The following is a 12,847-nucleotide window of genomic DNA, read 5'->3' as shown; positions in this document are numbered from 1 at the left end:
TTCCTGAGAGTGTGCTCTGCTGGTACAAGCAACCCATGAAGACTCCCCGCTGTGTTACTGAAAACTTGGAGGAATGAAGCATGGTTTTAAAAAAGGTTGCATTACAGCTAAAATTAACAGAACTTTGTGCAACTTTGAGCCCAGGGCTACTTAGGACCAACTGCAAGAAGTGAACTTTATGTATATTTCCATATGTAAGTTTTTGTAAAGCTGTTTAAGCACTCTTCTTTTTTTTGAGGTTGCCACCCTGCAGAGTGAGCTTGAAAAAAAGTAATGAAAAGGCACTGAAAAATGTTCTACTCTAGTGTTGCAATCTCTACCCAGGATGGTTATCACAGTCAATCACAGACCATCCATCAGGCAACCTGGACATCCAACGATAGTCAAATGAGGAAGGAGCTGGTTCACATATTGGTACAGTACCAAAGGTGATAGGCTATATATTGAGGTGGAAGAATGTAGAGAACTCCACTCAGTTATAATAACATTTCTTTTCACTTACCTGACTAATTGGTTCAGGCTCTGTTGTAGCAATTTCTGCCTCTTTTGACTCGCTTATAACACTAAGGGCTTGAACTTCAAATTCAACTCCTAGTGTTGTTAGCTGCAAATTAACAAAACACAAAAAAACTAAATGTGAAACCAAGAATGACTGACATGTAATTAAATTCACAACTGTTTTTTCCGTACTCAGGTTAAATTACTATATCTTACTGAGTTTCTATGGAAGATACCAATGTAAAGGCAGTGGAGTTCTGAAAAGAAAAACATTACAAATGCTGGAAGTTTGAAAAAATATCAAAAAGTGCTGGAGATGCACAACAAGTCCATCGGCACCAAAAGATAAGTTAACATTTTGGGTAAGAACATAAGAAAAGTAAAGGACGAGAAAAGCCCATCTCATCCCTCTGGTATTACAACTCACCCAACCTAACATTCAACTTATCTCGAACTCCCCTAACGTCTTTGATCCAATTCCTTTACTTTGTAAATTATTTCAAACGTATATTACCCTTTGAGGAAAGAGTTCATTTTAAGATGTGTTTTAAATTTACTTTTCACTCGTCTTGACTAAAGTTAAAGTAATATTCTGAGTTCACCTTATCTATCTATACCTTTTAATAACTAGACTGTATGGTTTAAGCTTCTCTAACCTGCCTTCTTAGCTCATCACTTTTACACTTGGGATCATTCTTGTTGTTCTTTCCACTGCACCTGTGTCCCTTTTGAAGTATGACAACAAGAATTATGCACAGTAGTCCACAGAGTGGGATTTTAACTGGGATCGAGTTTTGGGTGGAAGGCCAGTGGGTGGGGGGGATGGTGCGTTGAGCATTCAAACATCCCCAACATCATCAATTTGAGGCCCAGGCTATTTTAAGGTGAGTAGCGGATGGTGCAAGTTGTGCAGCACCTGTCGCATTACTTCAGGGAGTGGTCGCCCCTGCCTTTGCGAGCCTGGGTCCGACTGGCTCTGGTTGGTTGCTCCCGATGAACAGAGTGCGGGATCGGCAATAAAAGGAGGAGTGAGAGAGGAGACAGAGAGCAGAGAGCGGGATCGGCGATAAAAGGAGCGAGAGAGGAGAGAGGGCACGGAGCGCAGGATCGGCGATAAAAGGAACGAGAGAGGAGAGAGAACACGGAGCGCGGGATCGGCGATAAAAGAAGCGAGCGCGTGCGGAGCGCGTGATCAGCGATAAAAGGAGCGAGAGAGGCGAGAGCGAAGCGCGGGATCGGCGATAAATGGAGGATTGAGAGAGGAGAGAGAGCGGAGTGCAGAGTCAGCAATAAAAGGAGGAGCGAGGGAGGAGACAGAGCAGAGCGGGGAGAGAGGTGAAAAAACACCTCAGGTGACGTCAGCACAAGGGAAGGAGCTGATTGATGAGTAGCTGGTGAGTGGTTTTTTTTAAGTCTTTAAGTTTATTTTTGTTAAGTTTTGTTAATATAATAAATTGAGGCATGGCAGGGAAACTCAGGCCCGTCGAATGCACATCTTGTGCTGTGTGGGAACTCCAGGACGCTTCCCATGTCCTGGACAACCACAGGTGCAGGAAGTGTCGTCAGCTGGAGGAGCTCGAGCTCTGGATTTCGTAGCTTGAGCAGCAGCTGGCGTCACTGCAGTGCATTGGCGAGGCTGAGAGCTACGTGGATAGCACGTTTCAGGGGGTGGTCACCCCACAGCTTAAGAGAGTGCAGGCAGAGAGGGACTGGGTGACCGCCAGACAGACAAGGAGGACCAGGCAGTTAGTGCAGGAGTCCCCTGAGGGCATCTCACTCTCTAACCAGTATTCAGTTCTGAATACTGGTGAGGAAGAGGATTTCTCTGGGGTGTGCAGCCAGAGCCAAGACTACATCACCATGGGTGGCTCAGCTGTACGGTTGGGGGGGGGGGGGGGGTCGGGGAGGGGTGGGGGAGGAGAAAGGTCAGGAGAGAAATAGTGATAGGAGATTCTGTAGTTAGGGGAACAGACAGGCGTTTTTGAGGCCGCAGACATGATTCCAGGATGGTATGTTGCCTCCCTGGTGCCAGGGTCAAGGATGTCACCGAGCGGCTCAGAACATTCTGGAGTGGGAGGGTGAACAGCCAGAGGTCGTGGTCTATATCGGTACCAACGACATAGGTAGAAAAAGGGATGAGGTCCTGCAGGCAGATTTTAAGGAGCTAGAAAAAAGATTAGCAAGCAGGACCTCAAAGGTAATAATCTCCAGATTACTTCCCATGCCATGCACTAGCGAGTATAGAAATAGGAGGATAGAGCAGATGAATGCGTGGCTGGAGAGATGGTGCATTAGGGAGGGCTTTAGATTCTTGGGGCATTGGGACCAGTTCTGAGGGAGGTGGGACTTATACAGGCCGGACGGGTTGCACCTCAACGGAGCTGGGACCAATGTCCTCGTGGGGAGGTTCGCTAGTGATGAGAGGGAGTGGTTTAAACTAATTTGGCAGGGGGGCGGGCACCAGGATGTAGCATTGGAAAGGAGAAACAAGGTGCACAAAGGATTGGGAGAGAAAGATAGCAGTAGAATAAGAAATAGTACGGTATTAGGTGGGATCAGACGAAGAGAGAATACAAGAAAGTCTAAGATTGGTTTACAGTGCATATGTGTAAGCACACGAGGCATGGTAAACTGGAGTATTCTGGGCACAGCACTTTAGGAAACATGTGAAGTCCTTAGAGAGGGTGCAGAGAAGATTTACTAGAATGATTCCAGGGATGAGGGACTTACATTACATGGATAGACTGGAGAGGCTGGGATTGTTCTCCTTGGAACAGAGAAGGTTGAGAGGAGATTTGATAGAGGTGTTCAAAATCATGAACGGTCTATACAGAGTGGATAGAGAGAAACTGCTCCCATTGGCGGAAGGGTCAAGAATCAGAGGGCATAGATTTAAGGTGACTGGCAAAAGAACCAAAGGTGATATGAGGAAAAATTTTTTACACAGCGAGTGGTTAGGATCCAGAATGCACTGCCTGAGGGAGTGGTGGAGACAGATTCAATCATGGCCTTCAAAAGGAAACTGGATAAGTACTTGTAAAGAAAAAATGTGCAGGGCTACGGGAAAGGGCGGGGCAGTGGGACTAGCTGGATTGCTCATGCATAGAGTTGGCGTGGAGTCGATGGGCCGAATGGCCTCCTTCCGATCTGTAAACTTCTATGATTCTATGGTAAACAAGGTTGGTGAGCTGCAGGCACAAATAGCCATGTGGGAATACGATGTTGTGGCAATAACAGAGAACTGGCTCAATAAAGGGCAGGATTGGATACTAAATATCCCTGGATACAAGGGGTTCAATTTTAAAATGGAGCCAGGAAGGGGGCGGGGGGGTCAATTTGAGGTTGGGAAACCCATTAGGACGGGTTTCCCGGATTCCTTATGATTTTGACATAAGGTCGTCTTTTATTTTTTGTCGGTTTGCTGTCTGACTGACCGGCTTGTCAACAGGTTGGTCTCAGTCGGATGGGAGACCAGCCAGGGAGAGGACGTGTTCAGGTAAGTCTGCAGGCAAATCTTTGTTTGGGTGGATGGGGGGGAGGAGCAGGGGAGTATGGATGGGCAAGCAGCATGAGGGGTGGGCAAGGGGCATGGGTGGGCACAGGTTGGCATAAGTGGGCACGGGGGTCACGGGTCATGGAGGATTGGATCGGGGGTCATCACGGGGGGCCCACGATTGTTGAGGGGGAGGATCAGGGTCGGAGGATCGGGGTCGGGGGATCAGGGTCAGGTTCGGAGGATGAGGATTGGGGTTAAGGTCAGGGGATGGAGTCGGGGGTCCGCGATTGGGGGTTGCGGGTCCGCGATCGGGGGGGGTCCACAATCGGCATGTGGGGGGGGTCGGTGCACGTAGGCTTGTTGGGCCTGGGGGAAGCACTCCTGCGTTTCTAGGCACCTACCTGTTAGTCTCGGGCCTTCTCGCCTCCTTTCATGAGGCGTAAAACAGAAGGCCTGGGAATCCCGGCCCCCGGGGTTGAAATTGGGAATTAGTGAAAAATGGAGGCCTGCAGCCTCCTGGAAAGGTTTTAAGGCCCGACCCGCTTCCTGGGAGCGGGTTGGCCGCCCGCCCCTTGTTCCGCCCCCGTGAAAACCGGAAATGGGTTGGAGGCAGATTGGGGGCGGTTCTGAAATGGTGGCAATTTTCATTGCCCGCCACCCCCAACCCACCCATTTTTTACTTTTAAAATCGAGCCCAAGGAGTTCAGGAAAGATAGGGAAGTAAAGAAAGGAGGTGGGGGGGGGGGGTGGCAGTTTTGATTAAGGAGAATATTGCAGTGCTGGAGAGAAAGGATGTCCTGGAGGGATCAAGGATAGAATCTATTTTGTTAGAGTTAAGAAACAAAAGAGATTCCAATACACTATAGGCCACCAACTAGTGGGAAGGATATATTAGAGGAGCAAATTAGCAGGGAAATTACAGAGAGGTGCAAAAGCTATAGAGTAGTGTTAATGGGGGACTTCAACTATCCTAATATAGACTGGGAAAGTAATAATATAAGGAGCAAAGAAGGGGAGGAATTTTTGAAGTGTGTTCAGGACAACTTTCTTGACCAGTATCTTTCTTGCTCAACGAGGAAGGAAGTATTGCTGGATCTGGTTTTGGAGGATGAGGTGGGCCAAGTGGAGCAAGTGTCAGTGGGGGAACATTTAGGGAACAGCGATTATAGTATCATAAGGTTTAGAATAGCTATGGAAAGGGACATGGACCACTCTAAAGTAAAAATACTCAATTGGAGGAGGGCCAATTTCAGTGGGATGAGAACAGATCTGGCCCGGGTAAATTGCAACCAAAGATTGGCAGGCAAAACTGTAATAGAAAAATGGGCAGCCTTTAAGGAGGAGATAGTTCGGGTACAGTCCAAGTACATTACCACGAGGGAGAAAGGTAGGGCAACTAAAGCCACAGCTCCGTGGGTGACAAAAGAAATAGACAGTAAGATGAAGCAGAAAAAAGGGGTGTATGACAGATGTCAGGTTGATAATCCAAGTGAGAACCAGGCAGAATATAGAAAGTTCAGAGGGGAAGTGAAAAACGAAATAAGAGGGGCAAAGAGAGAGAATGAGATTAGACTGGCGGCCAACATAAAAGGGAATCCAAAAGTCTTCTATAGGTTTATAAACAGTAAACGGGTAGTATGAGGAGGGGTGGGGCCGATTAGGGTCCAAAAAGGAGACCTACTCATGGAGGCAGAGGGGATGGCCAAGTTACTAAATAAGTACTTTGCATCTGTCTTTACCAAGGAAGAAGATGCTGCCAGAGTCTCAGTAAAGGAAGATGTAATTGAGATACTGGATGGGCTAAAAATTGATAAAGAGGAGGTACTGGAAAGGCTAGCTATACTTAAAGTAGATAGGTCACCCAGTCCTGATGGGATGTACCATAGGTTGCTGAGGGAAGTAAGGGTGGAAATTGCAGAGGTACTGGCCGTAATCTTCCAAACATCCTTAGATATGGGAGGTGGTGCCAGAGGATTGGAGAATTGCAAATGTTACACCTTGTTCAAAAAGGGCGTAAGGATAAACCCAGCAACAACAGGCCAGTCAGTTTAACTTTGGTGGTGGGGAAACTTTTAGAAACGATAATCCGGGACAGAATTAGCAGTCACTTGGACAAGTGTGGATTGATTTGGGAAAGCCAGCACGGATTTGTTAAAGGCAAATCATGTGTAACTAACTTGATAGAGTTTTTTGATGAGGTAACAGAGAGGGTAGATGAGGGCAATGCAGTTGATGTGGTGTATTTGGACTTTCAAAAGGCGTTTGATAAAGTGCCACATAATAGGCTAATCATCAAGATTGAAGTCCATGGAATAAAAGGGGCAGTAGCAGCATGGATACAGAATTGGCTAAGTAAACAGAGAGTCGTGGTGAACAGTTGTTTTTCGGACTGGAGGGAGGTATACAGTGGTGTTCCCCAGGGGTCGGTACTAGGACCAGTGCTTTTCTTGATTATATATTAATGACTTGGACTTGGGTGTACAGGGCACAATTTCAAAATTTGCAGATGACACAAACCTTGGAAGCATAGTGAACAGTGAGGAGGATAGTGATAGGCTTCACGAGGATATAGACAGGTTGGTGGCATAGGTGGACACGTGGCAGATGAAATTTAACGCAGCAAAATGCGAGGTGATACATTTCGGTAGGAAGAATGAGGAGAGGCAATATAAACTAAAGGGCACAATGCTAAAAGGGGTACAGGAAAAGGGAGATCTGGGGGTATAGGTACACAAATCGTTGAAGGTGCCAGGTTGAGAAAGTGGTTAAAAAAGCATATGGGATCATGGGTTTTCTAAATAGAGGCATAGAGTACAAAAGCAAGGAAGTCATGATGAACCTTTTTAAAACACTGGTTCGGCCACAACTGGAGTATTGTGTCCAGTTCTGGGCACCGCAATTAGGAAAGATCTGAAGGCCTTAGAGAGAGTGCAGAAGAGATTTACTGGAATGACTCCTGGGATGGAGGACTTTAGTTACATGGATAGACTGGAGAAGCTGGGGTTGTTCTCCTTGGACTAGAGCAGGTTGAGAGGAGATTGATAGAGGTATTCAAAATCATGAAGGGTCCAGACAGAGTAGATAGAGAGAAACTGTTCCTATTGGCGGAAGGGTCAAGAACCAGAGGGCATAGATTTATGGTGATTGGCAAAAGAATCAAAGGCGACATGAGGGTCTGCTGTATTCTGGAGGAACCGGGCTCATGAATAAAGCAGCACTCATTCTTTGACCATCCTTCAATAAATCTCTTACAATGTGGCATCCTATTTCTGATCGTCTTTTATATGCTAGACTGGTACACCGTCATGGACAGATGTCCATTATTGTGGCTTATGAACTCACTGCAAAATTGAATTTTATCAGCAGTTAACAGTAGTGATACAATCAATTCCACCTCATGATAAACCTATCATACTTTAAGACATGACTGCCACATCAGGCTACCTCAGATGTGGCTTTGAAACTATTCTTGGCCCATTTGGCTCCGGAAAAATAAACAACAACTCGCTGAGACTCCTCTCCTTCTGTGCATCATATATAACATCATCATCGCAGGTAGTTGGTTCAGACGTCATGACAACCATCGGGCAACCTGGATATCCAACAACAGTCAGACGAGGAAGGAGCTGCATCACATATTGGTCCGGAATCGCAGCATAGTTAAGTCATTCTGGGTTTCTAGAGGCACAGAAGCACCAGCCAATACTGATCACCACCTCATTGCAAAAATAACTATTATCCTTTGTATTCAACATAGGAGTGTGCCTTATATGACATACTACTCACGTGACTACAAGAATTCAGAACTTGCCAACAAATATTGTGTCAAAGTGCAAAACGAGTTTGATGCACTTGCCACTTTACCGGACGACATAGAATCAGCATGGACAGCCATAAGTACAGCTATCCAAGAAGTTGCAGACATCGTCAAAGGACCAAAATGCCACAAGCGACATCCTTGGCTATCTGATGAGGCATACCAAATTCTACAAAAGAAATTCGAAGCCAGGCAGTGCCATCATGACACTGAATGCTAACGGCTACAAGGCATCTTTCGGGCGAAAGCAAAAAGGACCTGGAAGTCTACTTCGAGAGAACCTGGAAAACGAGGCAGAAGCAATCAGAACTAATAACCTATGACCGGCATATAAAGCTATTCAATCACTCCGACCCACAACTGGAAACCGCAGAGTTAATGCCTATAAACAAGGCTGATGGCAGAAAATGCTCAACTGAAGAGGAAATGCTGTAACGATGGAAAGAACATTATGAATATGCACTCAGCCACCCCGAAATGACACCATGCTCAAACCTGGACTCATTAACAGCAGATGAAATACCTGATTCTGAGACCTGTGTCGATATACCCACGATGGGAAAGGTCTGCTCAGCTATAAAGAAATTACTAAAAATGGTCATGCTACTGGTCCTGATAGCTCCCAAATTTGTCAAATGCGCCATTGAGCCCACAAATTTAGCACTACATCAATTTTGTTCGGGTTTGGAATTCCGGGAAGGTGCTACCAGAGTAGATGGAAGGGATCATTATCCCTTTCTATAAATGAAATGGCCCACGCAACGAGTGGCAGTTATAGACCAATAACTCTCCTTTCTGTTCCTGGAAAGGTCTTTTCATACATCCTACTTGCTCAGTTTCAGCCATTCCTAACAAAACACCGTTGCCCTGAGCAATCAGGTTTCACCAATGGGCGATCTACAATGGACACCATATTTGCTCTTCGCCTATTGTCTGAGATTCATCAAGAATTCAACCGTCACCAGGAAGTCTCACATATACACCTCAAGACAGCCTTTGTTTCTGTTGACAGCAAAGCCCTAAGGAAAACTTACAATGTATCAGCACCCTGACATCCACCTGAGGCTAATTCAAGATCTACATAATGACCCAGGAGTATGGGTCGGACTGAGGAACATAAGAACATAAGAAATAGGAGCAGGAGTAGGCCAATCGGCCCCTCGAGCCTGCTCCGCCATTCAATAAGATCATGGCTGATCTGATCCTAACCTCAAATTTAAATTCATGTCCAATTTCCTGCCCACTCCCCATAACCCCTAATTCCCTTAACTTCTAGGAAACTGTCTATTTCTGTTTTAAATTTATTTAATGATGTAGCTTCCACAGCTTCCTGGGGCAGCAAATTCCACAGACCTACTACCCTCTGAGTGAAGAAGTTTCTCCTCATCTCAGTTTTGAAAGAGCAGCCCTTTATTCTAAGATTATGCCCCATAGTTCTAGTTTCACCCATCCATGGGAACATCCTTACCGCATCCACCCGATCAAGCCCCTATATGTTTCAATAAGATCGCCTCTCATTCTTCTGAACTCCAATGAGTAGAGTCCCAATCCACTCAACCTCTCCTCATATGTCCAATCCCTCATTCCCGGCATTAACCGAGTGAACCTTCTTTGTACTGCCTCGAGAGCAAGTATGTCTTTTCTTAAGTATGGACACCAAAACTGTATGCAGTATTCCAGGTGCGGTCTCACCAATACCTTATATAACTGCAGCAATACCTCCCTGTTTTTATATTCTATCCCCCTAGCAATAAAAGCCAATATTCCGTTGGCCTTCTTGATCACCTGCTGCACCTGCATACTAACTTTTTGATTTTCTTGCACTAGGACCCCCAGATCCCTTTGTACTGCAGTACTTTCCAGTTTCTCGCCATTAAGATAATAACTTGCTCTCTGATTTTTCCTGCCAAAGTGCATAACCTCACATTTTCCAATATTGTATTGCAGCTGCTAAATCTCCGCCCACTCGCCCAGCCTGTCTATATCCCCTTGTAGGTTTTTTATGTCCTTCTCACTCTCTACTTTCCCTCCCTCTTTGCATCATCTGCAAACTTTGATATGTTACACTCGGTCCCCTCCTCCAAATCGTTAATATAGATTGTAAAGAGTTGGGGACCCAGCACCGACCCCTGCGGAACACCACTGGCCACTGGTTGCCAGTCCGAGAATGAACCATTTATCCCAACTCTCTGCTTCCTGTTAGATAACCAATCCTCCACCCATGCCAGAATATTACCCCCAATCCAGTGATTCTTTATCTTGAGCAATAATCTTTTATGTGGCACCTTGTCGAATGCCTTCTGGAAGTCTAAATACACTACGTCCACTGGTTCCCCTTTATCCACCCTGTACGTTATGTCCTCAAAGAACTCAAGCAAATTTGTCAGACATGACTTCCCCTTCGTAAAGCCATGCTGACTTTGTCCTATTAAATTATGTTTATCCAAATGTTCCGCTACTGTCTCCTTAATAATAGACTCCAAAATTTTACCCACTACAGATGTTAGGCTAACTGGTCTATAATTTCCAGCCTTCTGCCTACTACCCTTTTTAAATAAGGGTGTTACATTAGCAGTTTTCCAATCTGCCAGGACCTTTGCCGAGTCCAGAGAATTTTGGAAAATTATTACCAAAGCATCCACAATCCCTACTGCCACTTCCCTCAAGACCCTCTGATGTAAGCCATCAGGTCCAGGGGATTTATCCGCCTTGAGTCCCATTATTTTACTGAGTACCAATTCCTTAGTGATTTTAATCGTATTTAGCTCCTCCCCCCTAGAGCCCCCTGTTTGTCCAGTGTTGGGATATTCTTAGTGTCCTCTACCGTAAAGACTGAAACAAAATATTTGTTCAGCATTTTTGCCATCTCCATGTTTCCCACCATTAATTTCCCGGTCTCATCCTCTAAGCGACCTACGTTTGCCTTAGCCACCCGTTTTCTTTTTATATAACTGTAGAAACTCTTGCTATCTGTTTTTATATTTTTTGCTGATTTATTTTCATAATCTATCTTCCCTTTCTTAATCAATCCTTTAGTTACTTTTTGCTGTCTTTTGAAGACTTCCCAATCTTCTATCCTCCCACTAAGTTTGGCTACCTTATATGTCCTTGTTTTTAGTCGGATACTATCCTTAATTTCTTTACTTAGCCACGGATGGCTGTCATTTCTTTTACACCCTTTTTTCCTCAGTGGAATATATTTTTTTTGAAAGTTGTAAAATAACTCCTTAAATGAACACCACTGCTCATGTACCGTCTTACCCTTTAATCTATTTTCCCAGTCCACTTTAGGGATGGGCAATAAATGCTGGCCTCGCCAGCGATGCCCACATCCCGTGAACGAATAAAAAAAAAATTCCGCTCTCATACCATCATAGTCTCCTTTATTCAAGCTCAATACGCTTGTTTGAGAACCAACCTTCTCACCCTCTAATTGGATATGGAATGTAACCATGTTATGGTCACTCATTCCAAGGGAATCCTTAACTAGGACATTATTAATTAATCCTGGCTCATTACACAGGACCAGGTCCAAGGTTGCCTGTCCCCTTGTGGGATCAGTTACATACTGCTCAAGAAATCCATCCCTAATACACTCAATAAACTCTTCCTCAATGCTGCCCTGCCTAATTTGATTTGTCCAGTTAATATGATAGTTAAAATCCCCCATAATTATAGCTGTTCCCTTATTACATGCCCCGACTATTTCCTGATTAATACTTCTTCCAGCAGAGTTGCAACTATTAGGAGGCCTATATACTACGCCCACTAGTGTTTTTTTCCCCTTATTATTCCTTATCTCTACCCAAACTGTTTCATTGTCCTGATCCTTTGTCCCAATATCATTTCTCTGTATTACAGTGATTCCTTCCTTTATTAACATAGCCACCCCACCTCCCCTTCCTTCCTGCCTGTCCTTCCTAATAGTTAAATACCCTGGCATATTTAATTCCCGGTCGTTGTCACCCTGCAGCCATGTTTCTGTAATGGCCACAAGATCATACCCATACGTAGTTATTTGTGCCATTAACTCGTCCATTTTGTTACGAATACTACGTGCATTCAGATAAAGAACTTTCAAATATGTTTTGTGACACTTAGTTCCTGCTTTTTCCTTTTTTAACACTTTACCTTTTACTCCATACCTTCTGTCCCTTCCTGACACTCTTTCCTCTGTCTCCCTGCTCAGGTTCCCAACCCCCTGCCACAGCTTTGATGCTGGGTTAATCGCGTTACGCCTTCTAGTTTTTATTTTATCTGTCGTGCCTAAAGTACACTTTCTTTTCGCTGCTCTACGCTTTTCCCTTTCTCTTGTTCTTGAACAACTGTTTGTACTATTTGTATTCTAGATTTCCCCTGGGTCTTCCCCTCTCTTGCTGCTCTCAACTTTATTCTCTTCTGACTCCCCGCTCAGGTTCCCATCCCCCTGCCACTCTAGTTTAAACCTTCCCCAACAGCACTAGCAAACACCCCCGTGAGGACATTGGTCCCGGTCCTGCTCGGGTGTAACCCTTCACGCTTGTACAGGTCCCACCTTCCCCAGAACCGGTCCCAATGTCCCAGGAATCTAAATCCCTTCCTCCTACACCATCCCTGCAGCCACGCATTCATCCTGTCTATTCTCCTGTTCCTATACTCACTAGCACGTGGCACCGGTAGTAATCCTGAGATCACTACCTTTGAAGTCCTGCTTTTTAATTTATCTCCTAACTCCTTAAATTCGCCTTGCAGGACCTCATCCCTTTTTTTACCTATGTCGTTGGTACCAATATGGACCACGACTACTGGCTGTTCACCCTCCCCCTCCAGAATGCCCTGCAGCCGCTCCGTGACATCCTTGACCCTAGCACCAGGGAGGCAACATACCATCCTGGAGTCACGTTTGCGGCCGCAGAAATGCCTATCTGTTCCCCTTACAATTGAATCCCCTATCACTATAGCCCTGCCACTCTTCTTCCTCCCCTCCTGTGCAGCAGAGCCACCCGTGGTGCCCGGAACCTGGCTCTTGCTGCTTTCCCCTGATAAGCCATCTCCCC

At 45.4% G+C, this 12,847-nt stretch overlaps 1 protein-coding gene across 2 annotated transcripts in view; it reads right to left on the bottom strand.

The window, feature by feature from the left end:
- rpgrip1l (RPGRIP1 like) overlaps positions 1-12,847 on the bottom strand; it is a 186,697-nt gene that overhangs the window by 60,750 nt on the left and 113,100 nt on the right. For both annotated transcript variants that reach the window (XM_067997882.1, XM_067997883.1), the window contains one exon: positions 503-604. In XM_067997882.1, the coding sequence (XP_067853983.1) occupies positions 503-604 (102 nt within the window). The remainder of the gene's footprint in view (positions 1-502; positions 605-12,847) is intronic.

This window comes from Heptranchias perlo, chromosome 16, assembly GCF_035084215.1.
Source record: "Heptranchias perlo isolate sHepPer1 chromosome 16, sHepPer1.hap1, whole genome shotgun sequence".
In the NCBI taxonomy this organism is placed as follows: domain Eukaryota; kingdom Metazoa; phylum Chordata; class Chondrichthyes; order Hexanchiformes; family Hexanchidae; genus Heptranchias; species Heptranchias perlo.
This window is presented reverse-complemented; position numbering and strand designations above follow the sequence as displayed.